At 45.5% G+C, this 21684-nt stretch overlaps 1 protein-coding gene across 1 annotated transcript in view; it reads left to right on the forward strand.

Moving 5' to 3' along the window:
• ARVCF (armadillo repeat gene deleted in velocardiofacial syndrome) overlaps window positions 1-21684 on the forward strand; it is a 249860-nt gene that overhangs the window by 32098 nt on the left and 196078 nt on the right. Inside the window, exon 2 of the mRNA XM_015410114.1 lies at window positions 2785-3392. Coding sequence (XP_015265600.1) covers window positions 2785-3392 — 608 coding nt within the window. The remainder of the gene's footprint in view (window positions 1-2784; window positions 3393-21684) is intronic.

A 21684-nucleotide genomic window follows, 5' to 3' on the forward strand; every position in this document is an offset into this window, starting at 1 on the left:
ATATCCCATATCTCCACCCATTTGTGAACAGGTTTGTCCCTGTGTTCAGCTGTGCAACTTGAAGGGTGTGGAGTTATCTAGTAAGGCCAAGAGATCAGCTTTTGTAACAAGATAAATTTCCAGTGCCCAGAATCTATCTAGAGAATGTGGTGGACCCTGCAAAAGTACAGCTTACTGTCTCTGAAATTAGATGGGCCTGCCTGTCCCAAGTCCTATGCAGTGCCTCACTCAGTATCCTGTTTCCACAGCTCGATCTGGGGCTGTTGAAGGGGAGGGGGACTGAGGGAAATAAGAGCCAACTGCCTTCAGCTACCCCGGGGGCTGACTGACCAGGGCAAGTCACGTGTCCTATGTTGTCTGGGTTGGGTCTAAGAGAGAATAAAGAGCATGTTTTTTTTTTCCTTCCTGCTTACGGATGTCATCTTGAAATGGTTTCACCCTAAAATAGCATTCGTTTGCTGATGTATATTCACAACAGGTCTAACATCATGTGGCAGTGTCGTGTTCTTCTTTTTATCCTGTCTTTCCTCCGAGGAAACCGGGATGGTGTACAGAGTTCTCCTCTCCTCCATTTTATCCTCATGCTCACCTAGAGATCAGGTGAAGTGGAAAGAGAGGGACCGGACCAAGGATACCAACACTCTCGCTATTACCCTGTGTTGGTTCTAGGGTTACCAGCCTACAGGTGGGGCCTGGGGATCTCCCACTTTCACAACTGATCTCCAGCTGACAGAGATCAGCTCCCCTGGAGAAAATGGCTACTTTGAAGGGTGGACTCTACGGCTTTGTTCCATGCTGAGGCCCCTCCCGTCCCCAAACCCCGCCCTCTCCTGGCTCCACCCCCCAAAGTCTCCAGGTACTTAGTACAGTGATTTATTGCGGTCAAAGACCATAATACAGCAAATACAGTTAATATAGCAGCAGTAAAAACAATAGTAAAATAATATCTCTTAACTGACAATGTATGTTAAAAACGTTAAAACATTAAAAGTATTTACAAATTCCATTACCAATCAGATAAAATCAATTTAACCAATTAGTTATGGTCCCTCCACTCTCTCCGAATACAATAGGCTAACCAACCAAATTAAGCCACCATACGAGTTATATTCTGATTTTTATCTGCCAACATAATTGAGAGGAGAGTCCCCCTTCTATGCCCTGGATGTGATTTAATAATAGGATTTATAAATATCTCTCTATTATGCTGGTATAATCTACAATCAAAAACACATGTTCCGAAGTTTTTTCTCCCTTTCTATTTTTCCCCCAACCCAGAACTGGCAACCCTAGTTGGTTAGTTTCTTGACAGCCTTTGGTTTACCTGTGTTCCGTGGTACTGAAAATTGTTGGCGTTTGTTCGTGTTGTCAGTAAGTGAATCATAGGATCTGATCTGTACACTGGGTTTCATACTTCTCTTTCTTACATATACCAACAGAAATACCACCATGGAATGGAGATGAAAGTCATTTGTTTCTCTTTATCTAGTTGGCCCATTACAGGGGTGGCCAAACTGTGGCTCGGGAAGCCACATTTGGCTCTTTCACACATATTGTGTGGCTCCTGGCAGGGCAGCTGGGGAAACAAAGGGAAGGCATGCCTCCCTGATTGGTCTTCCCTTCCCCAGCCAGTGTTCCCCTCCCTGGGTAGGCTTGAGGTGGGGGGAGGAGCAGAGAAAGAAAGCAACTTTAAATGCATTCTCAAAGCCCCCCCCCCCACACCTACAAATATCGAATAAATAGATATCATTATCAATACCTGTTTTTAACCCCATTTGTTTTTATTTTTGGCAGTCTCATTTAATGTTAATAACAAGCAAATTTGCATATATTTCAATAAAAACGTGCATAATTTTTGTTCCTTGCTTGCAGCTCTCAAACATCTGACGTTTATTCTATGTGGCTCTTAGGTTAAGCAAGTTTGGCCACCCCTGGTCTATTATATACCTGTTATCAGTTTTAGATTAACTGGTGAGTTTACCATTTAGGACCAGATCCAACCTCCTCTAAAACTCACACCCACATTCTCAGATCAGTCTACACAAGTCTACACACTTGAACCCCTTTCCCCATGGCATAGGGTAGACCCACACAGATTTGTATGCTCTAGTACCACATCGTTTTATTGACTTCTTTTTATTGTCTTGGTTGGTGGGGAAGGGCTGTGGCTGAATGGTAGAGCATCTGTTTGGCATGCAGGAGGTACCAGGGTCATGCATCTCCAGTTGAAAAAGGTAGGTGATGTGAAAGTGCCAAAGTGGAGATTTGCTGCTAGTCTTTGTTGATAGTATTGGTCTTGATGGACCAAGGATCTGGCTCAGTACGAAGCTTCATGTGGAGGTCTGGAGAAGTGGCACACAAAGTTCTTAAACCAATTGAGTGCCAGGATAGTATCCACTTGATATGTCAGATCTATGTGAGAATAGGATTTAACTGTTCCTGAAACCATGTTGAGAGTCCAGTGTTCCCTATAAGCTGAGTTAGTGTGAGCTAGCTCACAGTTTTTAGCCTCCGGCTCACACATTTTGGTCTTAGCTCAGGAAGGATGGCTCCAGAGCAAACTAGTTTATGCAGGAGCCAATTGCTCACTCACAACTTTAATGCCAGTAGCTCACAAAGTAGAATTTTCGCACACAAGACTCCACAGCTTAGAGGGAGCATTGGTTGAGACCTGATTGTATGAAGGTGATTGTTTGGAGGTACCATACCATTAAAAGAACATTTGGGTTATGCACTGTATTTTAAGTCCTCTTCCACTGATAGTTCTCTTTCTCCGCTTTACAGGTTACAAAAATGGTGAAAACTGTCACCACTAGAACAGTGCGCCAGGTTCCTCTTGGTCCTGACGGCCTCCCTGTGGTGGATGGCTCGTCTCCCATGGGTAGTTACACTGACTCGATAGACAGAAGACACATGAAGAATGGGGAACGTTACGTAACACCGCAAGCATCTTCCACCTTGACACGGTCTTACAACAGCTACAATGATTCCTACCCCGATGGTCACGATGGCCAATATCGTCCTTTCATGGGGCATGATGGTTACGGAGACCTCCCCGACAACTACGGCAGTTTGTCCCGTGGCGTCAATTACCGTCCACGTTACGCCTATGTCCCTGGGAACAATTACCGGCCGGAGGACGGCAGTTTCACCTTGCCAAGCAGGAGGGATAACTATGGTCCGCTTGCTCAACCTCAAGTACCAACAGGCAGCAATGTGGACTTAAACCGCTCCCAGCCAGAACGATTCCAACCGGAGCCATACGGGCTCGAGGATGATAACCGCAGCCTTGGGGTTGACGACGAGGGGTACGAGCTGGACCCAGAGTACTCAACAGTGAACCGAAGGACATCTGCTGGGATACCTGAGAGAGGAAGGCCTCACAAGGGAAGGTAAAAGATGATATTGGATATTTGCTTTTATTTTTTGCAGTAAGTTTTACCGCTAAAAGTATTTGGGGTGTTGACAGCTATTATCGATGGTTTTAAGAGAGGTTTAGATAAATTTATGTAGGAGAGGCCTATCATTAGTTTTGACCACAATAAATAGGTGGAAATGACGTAAATAAATAAATTTAAAAAATAAAACGTAGTTGCTGGGAGGCAGCAATAGGAGAATGCTATTGCATTCATGCCAGGATAGCGGGATTTCTGGGGGAATCTGGTTGGCTGCTGTGAGAAACAGGATACTTGGACATTTTTGTGGGTGGGGTTGGGGGTCTGTTGCTTTTTAACCTCAGAGAACTACTCTTGTGCAACATTCACACCGTCGCTATTTCTGTACTTAAAGGAGTACAGTGCCTCTTTCTGTATTGTCCAGCCCAACTTTAAGATCCTGTTCTTAATCCCTGCTCTCTGTGCCCCCACCTACAGAGGTGCTGTGGGTGACAATCAGAAGCAGGGCTTTTTCAGTGGTGGCACCTCACTTTTGGAATATCCTCCACCCCGAGGCTTGCCTGGCACCTACCTTACTTTCCTTTAGGGTCCAGGGTAAAACATTTTTATTTACCTGGGCTTTTAGCTAAGGAGATCCATCTTTCTTCAAGTTGTTTTATAGTTGTGGCCTGTTTTATCAATATCATTTTAGACTGCTTCAGGTGGGTCGCTATGTTGGTCTGCAGCAGAAGAGTGAGTTTGAGTCCAGTAACACCTTAAAGACCAACAAAATCTCCACGGTGTAAGCTTGCCAGAGTCAAGACCCTGAGGAAGGGAGCTTTAACTCTCAAACACTTATACCCTGGAAATCTTGTTGATCTCTGAGGTGCTACTAGCCAGCTTAAAAACTTAATCAATCAGTCGGTCAGTCAATCAATAACCCCCCTTTCAAAAAGCCAGATTTCAGCACCGAGCCAGTTTGGTGTAGTGGTTAAAAGCAGTTGACTCTAATCTGGAGAACCGGGTTTGATTTCCTACTCCTCCACATGAAACCAGCTGGGTGACTCTGGGTCAGTCACAGTTCTCTCAGAGCTCTCTCAGCCCCACCTGCCTCACAGGGTGTCTGTTGTGGGGAGAGGAAGAGAAGGTGATTGTAAGCCGCTCTGAGACTCCAAGTGAAGTAAGGGGTATAAATACAACTCTTCTTCTTCAATGCATACCCAACAAAAATTCTGCTCATCACTGCTATTAATTAACAGCTGTACTCTGTCCCTTGGTAACTCAAGCAAAAGGCACCTGGTGGACAGTTGTTCCTGACCACTCTCTATCTGCCAGGACTCTTTTTGTAGCAGGAACTTTGCATATTAGGTGACACACCCCTAATGTAGCCAATCCTCTAAGAGCTTACAGAGCTCTTCTTACAGGGACTACTGTAAGTCCTTGGAGGATTGGCTACATTAGGGGTGTGTCACCTAATATGCAAAGGAGTTCCTGCTACAAAAAGAGACCTGACTGGACCACCAGGAATCAGCACAAGGCATAGTGTGAAAGTTTTTGCCCCATCTTAGCCCTGGATTTCCTTTGGTTTGAATGAACAGAAGGTTTATTTTACCTAAAGACAGAAATCAAGCAATCTTAAGTTACGCTTTCAAGGAAGTGTGATTGCACCCTTAATACTTAACACAGGCAAACAGTTAATAAAGTGTTTTTAAGGAGAGCTCACATACAAGAGAAAAAGAGGTAAATCACTGATTAATAAGTAGTCCTGGTATGATCGGAGATGTTATTTGGCTTTGTCAGGATTCTTTTTGTGTGGGGTTGGTTTGCTGATGCTCCTGCATGTGTGTGAAACATCACAGTAAAAGAATCTCAGTATCTTCATACCAAGGCCCCGGTCACACGGGAGGTTTAGGCCCGGAAGAGGAACGGATCGGGGGCGCAGCAAACGGGCGCGATCACACCGCAGCATCTGGGAAGCGGCACGCACCCGTCCCCGATCTGGCCCTTTAGGCCGAAAATGCACATAGAAAAAAAACCTAGAAAAAGGTAGAACCTACCTAAAACGGCGCAGCAAGCGCGGCCGTGAGATCACCGGCGTGCCCATCTTCAGGAGCAATTGAGGCTCCCGGCCGAACTGCACATGCGCACACATGCGCAGCCGGCTGCCTCGCGCTCCCTTTCGTGATCTGTCAGGTCCCGCTGCCGCGTTTCTTTTGGTGCGGCTCTAAAAAGCCGCACTTTGGCCGTGCTCCCCCCCCCCGTGTGGCAGGGGCCCAAGATTGCTTTTTTGCTACATTTTATCAGTGTCTTTGCTGGTATGTGCAATGCACATAAAGAAATCAGTACCGGAGAGCCCTTGAATGGGGTGGGGCCTGGACACAATTTAACTAAAGCCTGTGCCAAACAACTAATGTACAGTGCTGTGTACCAAAATACAGAAATCCATATCAGAACAATAACTCACATATCAGATAACTCACTGAAAATGTCGAGACAGTGTGTGACTGCAATAAAGAAGGCCAATGCTATGCTGGGGATTATTAGGAAGGGTATTGAAAACAGATCAGCCAATATAATAATGCCCCTATATAAATCAATGGTGAGACCTCATTTGGAATACTGTGTGCAGTTCTGGGCACCACACCTTAAAAAAGATATTATAGCTTTGGAAAAAGTGCAGAAAAGGGCAACTCAAATGATAAAAGGGTTGGAACACTTTCCCTATGAGGAAAGGTTAAAGCGCTTAGGGCTCTTTAGCTTGGAGAAAAGACGACTGAGGGGTGACATGATCGAGGTTTATAAGATTATGCATGGGAAAGAGCAGGTAAAGAAAGAGGTACTTTTCTCCCTTTCTCACAATACAAGAACTCGTGGGCACTCCATGAAACTGCAGAGCGGTCGGGTTAGAACGGATAAAAGGAAGTACTTCTTCACCCAAAGAGTGATTAACACATGGAATTCACTGCCACAGGAAGTGGTGGCGGCTACAAGCATGGACAGCTTCAAAAGGGAATTAGATAAGCATATGGAGCAGAGGTCCATCAGTGGCTATTAGCCACAAGGTATAGCTAGGGGCTCTGGGGCAAGTGATGCTCTGTCTTCTTGGTGCTTGGGGGGGCATTGGCGTCTCTTATGTTCTTAACAATGAAGGGCTCGATTTCAGAAACACAGTGCATTGGCTCCATTTCAGAAACAAGACCAGGTAATTTGGAACTTCAAAATTCCGGGGTTGAAATTTGGAGGAGGAGAATTTCAAAAGTGCCCTTCAAGTTATTTCAGAGCCTTTGGAAGTTAATCAGGATGGCAAAAGCTTTCTCGTAAGTGTATATTTACATATCCTGGGATGTAAGAATCTGAGGGCTGGAGGGAATTGAAATGTCGATCTACCTACCCATTACTGAATCTATTTAAGAAATGTGTTACAATGTTGTGAAATTATACCATAGCTGAACAACCAGTTCTCTCTCAGCAGTTATAAATTTGCATTTCTTAAAGGTTTGGAGACATCCCTTTGAATAGGGCCAACTTATTTACAAGAGGTTTTCCCCGCCCCATCCTTTCTTCTTTTGCCTTTCTTTTGGTCTCCCCACCACCAATTTTAGAAATATGATCAGGGAAGTTTGACAAGAATTTCAATTTGAATGCAGCTTGTCGGAATATGAAGAGGTGTGTGCGAGCTCCGTGACTTAAAGCGTCTTCTGTAGCAGACTCAAAGCAATTTTTGCAGGAATAAATTAGCCATCGTCTTTCATTTGCAAGAAACCCGTGAAAACAAATAATGCTTTCTGTTTGATGGTGAAGCCCCCGAGTAATTAGCCTTTGATTGCAGGGTTGCTTTTCAGGGGTTTTTTTTAGTCTTGCTTTTTCTTCCTATAAAAGCAGAAATCTGTGCTGGTAGAAAGCAGTGGATTTGATGACACTTGAAACGGGCGGAATAAAGATGATGATGTCATTTGTTCAGGAGGCTGAAAATGTCTACTTCAGTCTCACTGGTGTAGAGAGACAGTTTGGTGTAGTGGTTAAGTGCGCGGACTCTAATCTGAGAGAACCGAGTTTGATTCACCACTCCTCCACTTGCACCTGCTGGGTGACCTTGGGCAAGCCATAGTTCTGGCACAGCTGTTCTTGAAAAAGAGCAGTTTCTGTCAGAGCTCTTTCAGAGCTCACCTACCTCACAGGGTGTCTGTTGTGGGGAGGGGAAGGGAAAGGAGTTTGTAAGCCGCTCTGAGACTCCTTCGGGTAGTGAAGGGTGGGGTATAAATCCAATTTCCTCCTCCTCCTCCTCCTCTTCTTATTCTTCTTCTCTTTGCCTGATGCCTGCCACTTACCTCTTTGTGGCTGAGAAGTAGAGCATCTGCTTTGCATGCAGAAGGTCCCAGGTTTGCTTCCAGGAGCCTCCAATTTCACTTGACACATTACAGAGTACAGAGGTTGGGTCTGGTACCCCCACCCTGTGTCAGAAATAACACAATCACATGTGAGTTGTGGGTTCTCCTCTATTCCTGTGCCCAATTAAGATCAGGACCGTGGTGCATGGGTAGAAGTAGCTTCAGCCTCCTCCCTGCCCAGTGCCATTTCTCCAGCCTGAAACCATACAGGCCTGTTGGGGGAACCCATGCCTATCCCTAGGAACATGTGGCTTTCCCCAAGTAGTGCCGCCACCCCCCCACCAAACTGTTTCAGAACCCCCAAGAACATCATTGGCAATGAACCTGTAAAGAAGCCCGGAGAAGATGGAACTTGCTCTTGCTTACCATATTAGAGGCATCCCATTTTATAGCTTGGCTCAAGGGAAGGGTGCTAGATCCAGATGGGCAGCCGTGTTAGTCTGTCTGTTGCAGCAGAGAAGAGCAAGAGTCCAGTGGCACCTTAAAGACTAGCAAAATATGTGGCGGGGTAGGAGCTTCCGTGAGTCACTCCTCACTTCTTCAGGTACAGGGTGCTGAGTGCTAAGGCTTGGCAATTTGGGTCCAGGAGGAGTGAGTCAACCCGGGAGGCTGTTAGGAACCCCAGTTGCAGCCTGACAATGCTGGTAGAACGGTCCCATAGACCACTTGCTCTCCAGACACCAGACATCTGCCCTGGTTTTGAGCCTTCCATGTGGACCCTGTACTGATTGGTGCTCTGGCTGCCAGACTTTTGACGACTGCCTGTTCCAGTTAACTGGACTACTCTTGTAGCCTGTCTGGCTGGAGATGGGAGAACCTTGGCCTCCTGTGCCTTCTTCTGCTTGGCTCAGTAGGCAGGAATAACTCCCATCACTCCAGACAGGAAGGAGCAATGCCCAGGACTTATTGCTCCACACTTTTTTGGAAGCAACCTCAGTGCCAAGAGGTGCTCGTAGTTGGGTGAGGCAGGGAAATAGCACCTAAATGGGCAGACAGGGGCTTTTTGCAGGGTTTTGCAAGCTCTTGCAAGAGGGAAGTGACTGGAAATGGAGACAACTGAAGGGTCGACCATGGCCCCAGAATATTCCTTTCCGCACATCCCTCCTCTTTGCCCTTTAAGGTGTGCGCACACAGCCTCTCCATTCATCCTCCCTCAATCCTCTTCTTGGTGTTGGAGCTATACACAGCAACACCCGCTATCAACGGACTTTGAAGATTCCGAGCATGTAATCGTCAAGGCCGGCCTTTCTCAAATCCCCTTCTGTTGTGTACTCGATACAAACTGATTTGGGGATAGCTAGAAATGGTGCACGCGTTTGGTTGTTTTTCTCTGCAAAGTAAGGGTGAGGGAACAAGAGATGGCACCACTTCCGTTAAATGTCACTGAACAAAACAGTGTTAGAAACGCCTGTGTTCCATTTTCCCTTGATAATTTTTTTTTTGTACCTGGGTATTATGCTTGGATGCAAAAGGCACAGTGTGAAGCAGAGGCCCAGTGTGTTCAAGGTGGATAGAAGAGTGTGGTTTTCTTACACCTTCTCTAATACTGGAACTTGAAGGGCGCTCAGTGAAATTGCTGGGCAGTAGATTCGGGACAGACAAAAGGAAATGTGGATTCTCTAATTATAATGTAATGTTTAGGGTATTGAACTAGGATCTGGGAGACCCAGGTTAAAATCCTCACTCTGCCATGGAAGCTTGTTGGGCGACCTTGGGCCAGTCACACACTCTCAGCCTAACCTACCTCACACGGCTACTGAGCTAATGAAATGGAAAAGGGACAAGTGTGTCATCTGCCCCCAGCTCCTTGTAGGAAAGATGGAATAAAAGCAGAGGTCATTTTGGGGGGGGGGATCGCAGGGGATCGCAGTTCCCCCGGGTGAGGTGCGGCCCCCCCCGCCCCCTGCTTCCAGCTGCCCCGCTTCCGGCCCTCATTCAGCCAGGAGGAGGCAGGAGAAGAGGGAGGGTAGTTGCTTCCTCCCCGCCTCTCCCCACCCCTGCCTGCCTGGGGCCAGGGAGGGCCTTGGCGGGGCTTCCTCTCACTCCCGCCGGCCTTGCAGGTCCACCGCCGGGCCCCTGATGTCAGGGGGTGTGTCATATGCTAATGAGTTATGCTAATGAGCCCCCCCTAGCTCTTTTTCTACAAAACGACCCCTGAATAAAAGTGTACTCAGTATATGTAGATAATTCACACAACATATGATTGATATGCCTCCCTGCCGCTATAAGATGTGGTGATGACCGCAATTCATAGATGGCTTTGAAAAGTGGCTTTTTTGGAGGCCAGGTCTGTCAGTAGCTATTCACCATGATGACTCAATGGAACCTCCATGTTCAGAGGTGATATACCTCTGAATGCCAACTGTTGGGGAAGGGCTTGGACAATAGTGGTAGGGGGCTGTTGTTTGCATGTCGTGCCTGAGGTGGAAGGCACCCACACTGCTCTCGTTTTGCAGAATATAAAGGGATTAGAACCACAGTATAATGGAAAAAAGCTCAAAAAGTTGCAGTGTTCCTTGTGCATATCACCTCTCTTTTCACTACAGTGTCCCCTACCTTTGTAACCCCCTTTCATTATTAGGGTATGTCATGCATTAGACAGGGTTTTTTTGTTCGTTTGTGTTGTTTTCTGAAATCCCAGATTTTCTGCATTGTTTATCGGAGGGTTCTTGCTATTTCATTGAATCGCTTTTCATATTTTGTAATTCGCCTAGAATCTTGGTGCGAAGGGTAGTCTATAAATGAAGTTGGTAATAATAATAATGCTTGTGGGCTTCTGGGGAGGAGAGTATGTTGTCGGTCCCTGTGGGAATCATAATGCTGTCCAGGTGCATCTCTGGTCTGATCCATCCAGAGATCTTCTAACATTTTTTACTTCCTCCCTGTGCCAGTTGGGCCCCCTTTATGATGTAAAACTTGCTCTAGCCTGAAAGCAGAACTGCTTCAGGCATTGTGGTGCCACGGCCTTTCACCAGGAACAACTCAGTCATTCATTTCTCCATTTAGTGACAAGTTGCACAGATTTACTATAGCATTTCCCCCCCTCCTGGTATAAACAACTATCCCTCAGGGATCAGACATGAAAAGGGAGCCCAGTTGCTTTCCTCCCGCTTAGAAGTGAGCAAAGACATCGATTTTCAATGAGTCTTGAAAGGTTAATAATCCTCACAATAAATGAAACTCGGCCAATGGACAAACAATTCAGCTGGCAACAGGCAGCCCTCATAAGCAGAGTTATAACACTCCAGATGCAGACTTCCCCCCTCGTGCGAGTTCTGACGCTTTTTAAAAATTTTATTATTTTATTTATTTATTCCATTTCTACCCCACCCTCCCGGCCAAGGCCGGCTCAGGGCGGCTTACATAAAATCAACACATAGTTTACAATACAACAGAAAATATAAATTAGATTAAAACAATTCTAAAACCATTTAGACCACAGTATAATAAAGTGCTGGTGACATTGATTTCATAATGGCTGCTGTTATTCAGTTCTCTCTCCTCACAGTTGGGTCTTCCATCTTCTTTGATTATCCTTCCGGTGGCTAGCTCAGGCTGTTGTTGGAATGCCAAGAGAAAATAGGGCTCTCTAATGGCTGTCAGTTCTTAACGGTAGTGTCAGTTCTTAACACAGTATTTATGCTGTGGCGGAACGGGCCAGCTCTGGCCTACTGGCCCTATTCCACCTTGCCTTCCTCAACTGCTGGAGAGGCTTCTCTCTCTCTCTCTCTCTCTCGTCTCTCCAGTAACTCGCCACCACCACCTGACCTTTGTATGGAATTACCCACTGAGAGGGTCAGGATCCCCAGCTTCCCTTCCAAGTTCTGAGGCCTTGCCTCTGTGTCTCCCGCTGCCCAGCATCTGGTCACCACAAGGACAGTTTACTGCCTTGCACACCTCTGGTGGAATAGCCACTTGCCAACTGCCTGCCTTCCCCCTGGCACTCCTTTTAAAACACCATGTCTGAGATGATGGAGGTCTATATGGTACAGAGAACCACTGCCAGCCTCAATGTCTGAGATGATGGAGGTCTATATGGTACAGAGAACCACTGCCAGCCTCAAAAGTCATGAAGTATTTATTAAAAAGAACATGTTTACAAGCATACTTTTCGCACAGCACAAGTTTGAGCAATGAATACAAAAGAAATAGGTAAAACACAAATCCCCCAGCCCCTCAGACATCTATCAGATGTCAAAATCTAGGACAGGCTCTTTAGCTTTAGGAAGTTACAGATCTCTACATAGTTGCTGTTATCTTGAAGCTTCCTTCAGCTCTCCAGGCTGCCCTCTCTCTTTCTCTCTTTTTTAAAAAGTATTTTATTAGTTTATATATAGAAAGGGGGGAAGGGAAAAGAAGGGAAAAGAAAGTATACAGATATACATATGTGTGTGTGTGCGTCCGTCCGTCCAGTTTAACATTCTGCGTGCAAATCTTCTGATGAAAGCTTCTCAGTTTGTTATTTCTCTTGTTATTCTTAATTTAATCTTAGTTTCTCAATACTTGTGTTTTAACCCGTCATAAAACGCCCTCCATGGTCCCATAAATTCTTCTTCCATTTCTCCTTTTAATATATTTGTCAATCTGTCTATTTCAGCACATTCAATAATCTTCATAATCAACTCATAAAGCGTTGGAATTTTTAATGTCCTTCATGTCGTTGCAAATAAAATTCTGGCTGCTATTACAACATGTAAAATAAAAGTATCTAAGGTTCTTATCTAAGTCATCTGGTAAACAGTTTAACAGGGATAATCTTCTGATGAAAGCTTCTCAGTTTGTTATTTCTCTTGTTATTCTTAATTTAATCTTAGTTTCTCAATACTTGTGTTTTAACCCATCATAAAACGCCCTCCATGGTCCCATAAATTCTTCTTCCATTTCTCCTTTTAATATATTTGTCAATCTGTCTATTTCAGCACATTCAATAATCTTCATAATCAACTCATAAAGCGTTGGGATTTTTAATGTCCTTCATGTCGTTGCAAATAAAATTCTGGCTGCTATTACAACATGTAAAATAAAAGTATCTAAGGTTCTTATCTAAGTCATCTGGTAAACAGTTTAACAGGGATATCTCTGGTTTAAAAGGTGTTGTAATGTTCAACACTGACTGTAAGAGAGTATGAACTCCAATCCAGTATTTATGAACCTTTTTACATGTCCACCACATATGATAGTATGATCCAACATGATTGTTACATTTCCAGCATCTATTACTCAAGTTTTTATACATTTTAGCTAACCTATCTGGGGTTAGGTGAATGGCTGCTTTCTGAATTGAGAGTCCTGTCTCCTCTTAAAGCCTCAGCTCCCAAGAAAAAAGACCTCCTTCCTGTTGCAAGGAGTTTTTATAATATCTGTTTCTCCACTCACTGACCAGCTCATGCCAGGTCAAAGAGGCTTTTCCTGGAGATCTCCAGGGCAATGTTCCCTCTAAGCCGTGAAGTGAGCAAAAATTCCACTTTGTGAGCTACTGGCATTAAAGTTGTGAGCCAGCGATTTGGCCACTGCACAAATTAGTTTGCTCTGGAGCCCTCCTTCCTGAGCGAAGACAAAAATGTGTGAGCCAGAGGCTAAAAAACTGTGAGCTAGCTCACAACAACTCAGCTTAGAGGGAACACTGCTCCAGGGCATTTCCTTCCTGGAGTCCTTCTAGGTTTCAATCCTGCAAGCCCGTCTTCCCTGCTTGGAGGAAGGGGGAGACCTTGCCCCCCCCTTTTCTCTCCTGCTAGATCTTTGTATGAAGGTGAGCTGAGGTTCGACTGGGAAAACTGAACTGACTTCCCCATCCTCTCCTGCCTGGTCTCTGCACAGAGGGGGAAAAATACTTTTAAAATGCAAAGTAGAGGTTTGGCTCATTTCAGACCTTCCAGAACAAAACACATTTCTTCACATATGCTGTCTGTCTGTGTCCTGGTTGCCTCCTGTCTTCACTGTCACGATCACTTGCCTCCATGTTGCTTTTCTCTTCAGCAGTCTCTTTCCCGTGATTCTTCTATGAAATAATTGCTGCTCCCCACTGTCATTCTAATATTACTGCGCTCTTTTAAGTCTCGGGCCTGATCCTTCCCCACATCATGCTGCTTAAATGCAAAATCGTTACAGTTTAAAATTATGGCAGGTTTGAAATATGCTTGGAGGCCCTTACCTTGGAACCCTGCCCTCTAATCCCAGATGTGTGGGCTGTGACTGCAGTGGCACGGTAGTGACGGAAAAGCATTATGCGCACTTGATCGGAGGAGGACTCAGGCTTGAAGAAGAGATTGGATTTATACGCCGCCCTTCACTTGGAGTCTCAGAGCGGCTTACAAACTCCTTTCCCTTCCCCTCCCCACAACAGACACCTTGTGAGGTGGGTGGGGCTGAGCTCTGACAGAAACTGCTCTTTTAGGAACAGCTGTGCCAGAGCTTGTGACTGACCCAAGGTCACACCAGCAGCTGCACGTGGAGGAGTGGGGAATCAAACCCGGTTCTCCCAGATTAGAGTCCGCACACTTAACCACTACACCAAATTGGCTCTCTTAAACTGAGCTTTGCCTTCTTCTGTCTTTGCCCCTTAATGTGGGCTTATGCTGACAACAACCGGTTCAAAATTTGACCCTACTGCATTTCAAGTGACTTAGTCTTGGTGGGGGATCAGTCTCAATTCGAAGGAAAGAACGCACACTCCAACTGTTTCCTTTCCCCCCCTGGAATCTGTTGTTGCGGGCAGAGGCTAGAAAGGTTCCCTAATGGCTGCCAGCGCTCTGGTATGGGTCTCCTCAGGAGGGCCAGGGGAACCCACCCTACCCCTTTATACCCTCCTTTTCCAGCAGGCTTCCCCTTGTAAGTGACCAACTAAGATGTGAGGACCCAGGCAGAGTAGCAAACTATTTTTATTAAAGAGATTTTACAGCAAATTCAATTTAATAATGTCTAGAAAAAATGAGCACAGTAAAGGTAGGTAAACCAGCAAAATAATCCTAACGCGTCTGACTATATTGTCCTAGCCTCCGCTGGGTACTTGGTCTCAGACTTACCCCTTTTGGATGAGGGACCCCTCCATCTGCAGCAGCCCCACCATCTCTGTTCCCTGGGAGTGAATCCCCTCCCACTTTGGGCAAGGCACCACCCCTTTCTATTCTACTGGGGTACGTTTTCCCTCCAAATCCCATTAGCCAGTCACAAAGGGTGACCTGGGAAATGTAGGCTCTGTAGTCACTCTAATACAGGCTTCCTTGGAGCCATTAGGCCTCCCAAGAGCCTGTAGGCCCCACCACTATAGGCCCAGGATCATGACAGCTGTCCATAGCAAATCATTGTCCTTGATTTGACCCAAGTTTTGCCCTCTGAAGTGATGTTAGGAAGCCTGTTTTACAATTTTATCAGGGTGAGTTGCTAGAGTTGTCTTCTGAATTTAAGTTTCTCTCCTGGGCCTCTTGGTATTGTATCTCTGATGGGGAGGAGATGCCTCTTGTCACTAGTGAACATCCACATAAATGCACGCCCAGGAGCACTAAGGGACTGTGAAGGGCATAACTTGCCATTTCGCATGATCGTGGAGGGAGGAAGAGCTGTGTCACTGGTCTGCAGTGATGGCACGAGCACCGACCAATACATGTCCATGGTACTCAAGCTTTCACATACCACAGTACATTCCAAATGGAGTTATTTACTCACCTGCCTTCTATCTGTGATATGGCAGCCATTCCTGAGTGGGACGTCCTTTGGACAGCATCTGGCTTAAAGGCTTGTAAAATCAGGAAATAGCCCTGTCTTCCCATTCATGGGCTTCGACTGCTTTCTACAAAGATATGCAGCAGATCCAGCCATCTTTAGCTAATGCTTTGTTTCATCCCCTGCCTGAGAGCCTGGAGAGAAGATAATACCAGGCTAGACTGACCTGACCTGGATAGCCTTGGCTATCCTGATCTTACCAGATCTTGGCTGTGCCAGCCCTGTGTGGTATTTTGATGGGAGATCACCAAGAAAGCCTGGGGTTGCTACAGGCAGGCAATGACAAACCACCTCTGAACACTTCTTGCCTTGAAAACCCCACGAGGTTGCCGTAAGTGAGCTGTGACTTGACATAAACAAACAGTATAAGACACCATAATTGTTGATGTTAGCCAACATCAACAATTCTTCACCCAAAGAGTGATTAACACATGGAATTCACTGCCACAGGGAGGTGGCGGCGGCTACAAGCATGGACGGCTTCAAGAGGGAACAGGAGCAGAGGACCGTCAGTGGCTATTAGTCACAAAGTATAGATAGGAACTCTCAGGCTGGGGCAAGTGATGCTTTGTATTCTTGGTGCTTGGGGTGGGCAACAGTGGGAGGGCTTCTAGTGTCCTCCTGATGGCACTTGGTATTTTTGGCCACTGTGTGGCAGAATGTTGGACTGGATGGGCCATTGGCCTGACCCAACATTGGCTTTTCTTATGTTCTTAAGTAACAGCAGCAGCAGCAGTAACGGTTAGTGGTTCTAAAACACCCACTGGTTCAGCTTTCATACTGTTCACCAGTTGTGAACATGGAGCTAACATTTTGATAAGCTTCTCGTCTTATTGCTGATCTGTTCATGGGTGTTGAGCCGGTTGTTTCAACTGTTCCTTCTTTACAGCACAGCACAGCGCAATTGGTGTTTTCTGCATGCTTATTCTCACACAATTCAATGAAGTTCTACTTTCCCCCCTAATTGTACTGTGGCTCTATTTGGGAAACAGTTTTTTAAATAGACAGTAAATCAGTCACAAATCATACCAATTAAAAAAAAAGTTCAAGTCTTCATAGTCGTTAACTGCATTAGAGGCTGTCGATCTCTTTGGATTAGTTGTTAGGCAGGTTTTTTTGCACGTGTGCATTATTGCAGTATCTTGATGTAGACCTTGCCCAACGGGCATTCAAGTTATTCAGTGCTCCTGAACAGACCTAGTGATCGGCTCATATCAGACGGACGGACTGACTGACAGACACACTAAGTTCAACTGTTGATCATGTTTGCCATTAAATTTCATGGCATCTCTAGCAAGGACTCCAGTGCAAACACTTGTTCCAGATGACTCTGGGTAGGCCTGCTTCAGATATACCCATGCACTTAAAATGCTGTAGACATCTAGTTAGGTTTCCCATATCAGGTCATTCCTGTCCCGGCAAGAGGTACTCCTCAACAATGTTTTTGGTTCGTTTTGGGTATGGTAAAGGTAAAGGTTCCCTTGCTCGAAAGCCAGTCGAATCCGACTCTAGGGTTGCGGTGCTCATCTCCGTTTCAAAGCCGAAGAGCCAGCGCTGTCCGAAGACGTTTCCGTGGTCATGTGGCCGGCATGACTAAACACCAAGGCGCACGGAACGCTGTTACCTTCCCACCGAAGTGGTCCCTATTTATCTACTTGCAATTTCTTGCTTTCGAACTGCTAGGTTGGCAGGAGCTGGAACTAGAGACAGGAGCTCACCCTGTCTTGCGGCACCCGGGTCGAACTGCTGAACTACTGACCTTCCACAGCCTGCAGTTCAGCGTCTTAACCACTTGAGCCACCGCAGCTCCATTTGGGTATGGTACACAAGTAGAAATATTAGTAGAGAATCTAGCCTCCAATTTATCTTTGTATTCAGATATAATTTCCACACAGGCTCAATTAAAAGAAAATGATATCATCATCCATTGATTTTACATAGATCATTAAAAAAGCAATTATTTGAGTCCATTAAATGGCTGACCAAAGGAAGAAGGTTACAAAGATGTTCCAGTTCCATTCAGTTCTCCATATTTATAACTTTTCAGAATCATCTTCTAACAATAGTTAGTTGTCCTACTCGGTAGGGCTGACATTCTTGGCTAACTTCAGGCACCTTACAAAGTCATCTGTACTGGAATATCTTCTTAACATATATAAAAGCTTTGTCAGTTCGTTCTTACTACTGTTTATCATAACAAAGATATCAAAATTGGGGATAACAGGTTTCGCATATGGATAGCTGTCTGCTGGTCTTCATCCAATACATCCATCTCTGAACTGTCTGCTGGCCCTCATGCAATACATCTGTCTCTGAACTGAGCTGGCCTGGCTGGGAGGACGGGGTAGAAATTCAATAAACAAACAAACTATATATTTACTTATGTGCTTAGTTGGATACAAGCAGGGGAACCCGCAGGGAGTCCATTTTCCTCTGTATCTTCTTCCTACACTGTCTCCTCTCTCTCCTCCTGGCAGCCCCCATATCCTCTTTCCTTTCCCTGCTTGCAACCAACTGTCCCTCCAAGTCATCAAATTCATTTGTTATTTATTGACTTCATTTATACCCCACCTTTATCCCCAGTGGGGACCCAAAGAAGCTTACGTTGTTCTCGTCTCCTCCGTTGTATGTTCACAGCAACCCTGTCAGGTACTTTATGTTGACAGTAAGTGATTGGCTTAAGGTCATCCTATATGACAAACTAGGAATTCGAACCCGGGTCTCCCAGACTCAAGTCAGACACTCTAATCGCTACACCACACTGGTTCTTAGCTTCTGTTCATTCCCTCCCCCTGGCAGCCTCTCTCTGGCAAAAGCTTGGCCAAGTTGCAAAAGTCATGCAGTAGCAAGTTGCTTATTTGAGCCGTGTTGTAGCTACTTGGCCAAGTTTGGCGTAGAGAGCCAGTTTGGTGTAGTGGTTAAGTGCGTGGACTCTAATCTGGGAGAACCTGGTTTGATTCCCCACTCTTCCACATGCAGCTGTTGGATGACCTTGGGCAAGCCATAGTTCTATCAGAGCTGTTCTTGAAAGAAAGAGCTCTCTCAGCCCCAGCTACCTCACAAGGTGTCTGTTGTGGGGAGGGGAAGGGAAAGGAGTTTGTAAGCTGCTCTGAGACTTCAAGTGAAGGGCGGGGTATAAATCCAATCTCCTCTTCTCTTTCTCCTTCTCCTTCTTCTTCTTATACAGAGGCTGCCGCTGGGCCCAGGTGACTAGTGTGGCATCAGTTCATAGCCACTACTATACCTGCGTTAGTTGCACAAATTGCATGCTAGTTACGTGGTCATTGCTACTGGGGCTGACCCTGATAAATCCTCCCAGCAGGGCAGATGGGTAGCTAGGATGGATATGGGAGGGCAACATATCTCTGCCAAGGGCTGTGCCACCTGCCTTTTATGGACAGAAACCAAGGTTTGAATGTTGGCAATACTGTAATGGTTGCATAGCACTGAGATTTCCTTTCTTAAAGGATGCTGCTTCTATCATTTGGGGGAGCTGCGGTGGCTCAAGTGGTTAAGACGCTGACCTGCAGGCTGTGGAAGGTTGGTAGTTCAGCAGTTCAAGACCCGAGTTGCCGCATGATGGAGTGAGCTTCCGTCTCTAGTTCCAGCTCCTGCCAACCTAGCAGTTCGAATTGAAAGCAAGAAATTGCAAGTAGATAAATAGGTACCACTTCAGTGGGAAGGTAACAGCATTCCGTGTGCCTTGGTGCTTAGTCATGCTGGCCACATGACCACGGAAACGTCTTCAGACAGTGCTGGCTCTTCGGCTTTGAAACGGAGATGAGCACCGCAACCCTAGAGTCAGATTCGACTGGCTTTCAAGCAAGGGAACCTTCACCTTTACCTAAACCCGCTATGGTGTTTTAATTAGATTTCAATATTTTCTGCAAACCTGGAGCTTTTCTCATGCTTTCTCTGCTCATAGCCCTTGTCTCTGGATTTAAGTATCCACATATGGGGCCACACTGAGAATCAGATATATTGATGAGTCTTGGCATTCTCAGGTGCTTCTTGCATTTCAGCTCAGATACATATTGTATATATTGATATTAATGACACTATTTCTAATCAACTATTAGTTTCTAATAACATATTATCTGAGGAAGTGAACAGTGACTCATGAAAGCGCCTATCCTGCCATAAATTTTGGCAGTCTTTAAGGTGCTAACTGGACTTTTGCTCTTTTCTGCTGCTACAGACAGACTGACATGGCTACCCATCTTAACCAGTGTCCCCTCTAAGCTGAGTTAGTGTGAGCTAGCTCAGTTTTTTAGCCTCTGGCTCACACATTTTTGTCTTAGCTCAGGAAGAATGGCTTCAGAGCAAACTAATTTATGCAGCAGCCAAATCACTCACTTACAACTTTAATGCCAGTAGCTTACAAAATAGAATTTTTGCTCACAGTTTTGAGCAGGGGTGTCAAAATGCGGCCCGGGGGCGGGATCAGGCCCCCAGAGGGCTTCTATCAGGCCCGCAGTGGAACTGGCCATCTCCTGCTTCCAGTTCTGTTGCTGCTGCTACATCATAGCTTGCTTCGCCAGACTCTCTCACTCTCTCAGCCATTTCATGTTTTAACCTGGGTCCTAGACTCAGAACTCTTGAGCATGAGATTTCTGTGGTGATTGTCAATAAATCAAAAGTAGGTTTGCAGCTTAAAGATACACACTTAAATAGCATACTCAAGATTGCAACTGCACAGGCATTTTGATGCAATAATTCAGAGCAAGAGGTGTCAGTTATCAGATACTGTTAAATAAACAAAATATTGCAAGAGTCCTAATGCTTTAAGCACGTTTTTATTTTAAGTTTAGACAAAACCTTTGTGTTTGTGTCCTTTATAAGGTTTATATCTCCACTATCTGGTATTACATTTTATGGCACACATGGCCTGGCCCAACAAAGTCTCGTTTATGTCAGATCCGGCCCTCATAACAAATGAGTTCGACACCCCTGGCTTAGAGGGAGCATTGACGTTAACATATTAGTCTGTTAGTCCTTTGTTTCTTATCTCGCTTCATGGCTATTCTGTTCTGGGTCTTTGGACTCCCTGTTTGGCATGTTTAGCTGAGAGACCAGTACAGTCTTGGTTCTGGCTTGCAGAAGCATCTTCCATGATTTTTAGTAAAGCCCAGCAACTGTCCCCCTATATTCCTGGCCATATCCATGACCCACTGCGCTGTACTGTTATTGGAGCTTGGGGGGGGGAACACACCAAGAATCTTGACGCATCTTCCAACAGCCAGCCTGGTGTCTCCTCTGCTTGCAACTGCTTGCCAGCTTCTTTCTCTTTTCCTCCTCCTCATTTTGGCCCATGTCTGCTAAGTGATCTCATTTTACTTGCAGGCGATTCCAGCAGATGGGTAAAGCCTGTAATCTCCTTGCTAATTGTGAGTTTCTGGTTTCCTTACATATTTCATTGGGCAGGTAGCTGATGATATGCTCTGCTGTGCTCTCTCTCTCTCGTCTCACTGCTGACCTAGTTTCAGAAAACTTGCATTAGAATTTAGATTGGCAAGCCAGGGGCGGAGCATGCCTTCAAAGAAAAATGAGAACACGCAGACACAGTTTCCATCTGTCTGCACACTAATACATATCTGTGTGCCTGTATTCATTTTGGACATGTCAGCCCACTACCCTAGGCTCTTTGTATGTGTGTGTGAGAGAGTTGTATGTCGGTGAGGGGGGTGTCAGTTGTATTTTCAAGCCCGCCTACCCTGAATTGCCATCACAACCCACTGAAATTTCATCGTACCCTGTGGGAATCAGAATCTTGGCTTTATTACAGTAATGTTTGGTAACATCTCTGGGTTTTTAGCTGTCACTCAGGTAATAGTAATTGAACGGTTTGAACTTTAAACAATTGAGACATGGGGAGAAGTAACAAAAAGGTTAATCTTTTTTCTGTCAGAAGTATATGTGGCAAGTGGAATTCATTCCTTTCTCCCTTCACTCTTAGTAGATGCCCTGAGAATAAAACCCCCGACCTAACTAATTGACGACCCTAGCTTATGCTGAGTCAGTCCATTGGTCTGTTTAGCATAGTACATAGCTCTCCAGGGTGTTGGACAGAGGTCCTCCTAAGATGTGCAATCTGAGATGTTTTTAACTGGAGATACCAGGGACCAACGCTCCCTCTAAGCTGTGGAGTCTTGTGAGCAAAAATCCTACCTTGTGAGCTACTGGCATGAAAGTTGTGAGCGAGC

This window comes from Gekko japonicus, unplaced genomic scaffold (assembly GCF_001447785.1).
Source record: "Gekko japonicus isolate JY-2015 unplaced genomic scaffold, Gekko_japonicus_V1.1 scaffold490, whole genome shotgun sequence".
NCBI lineage: Eukaryota > Metazoa > Chordata > Lepidosauria > Squamata > Gekkonidae > Gekko > Gekko japonicus.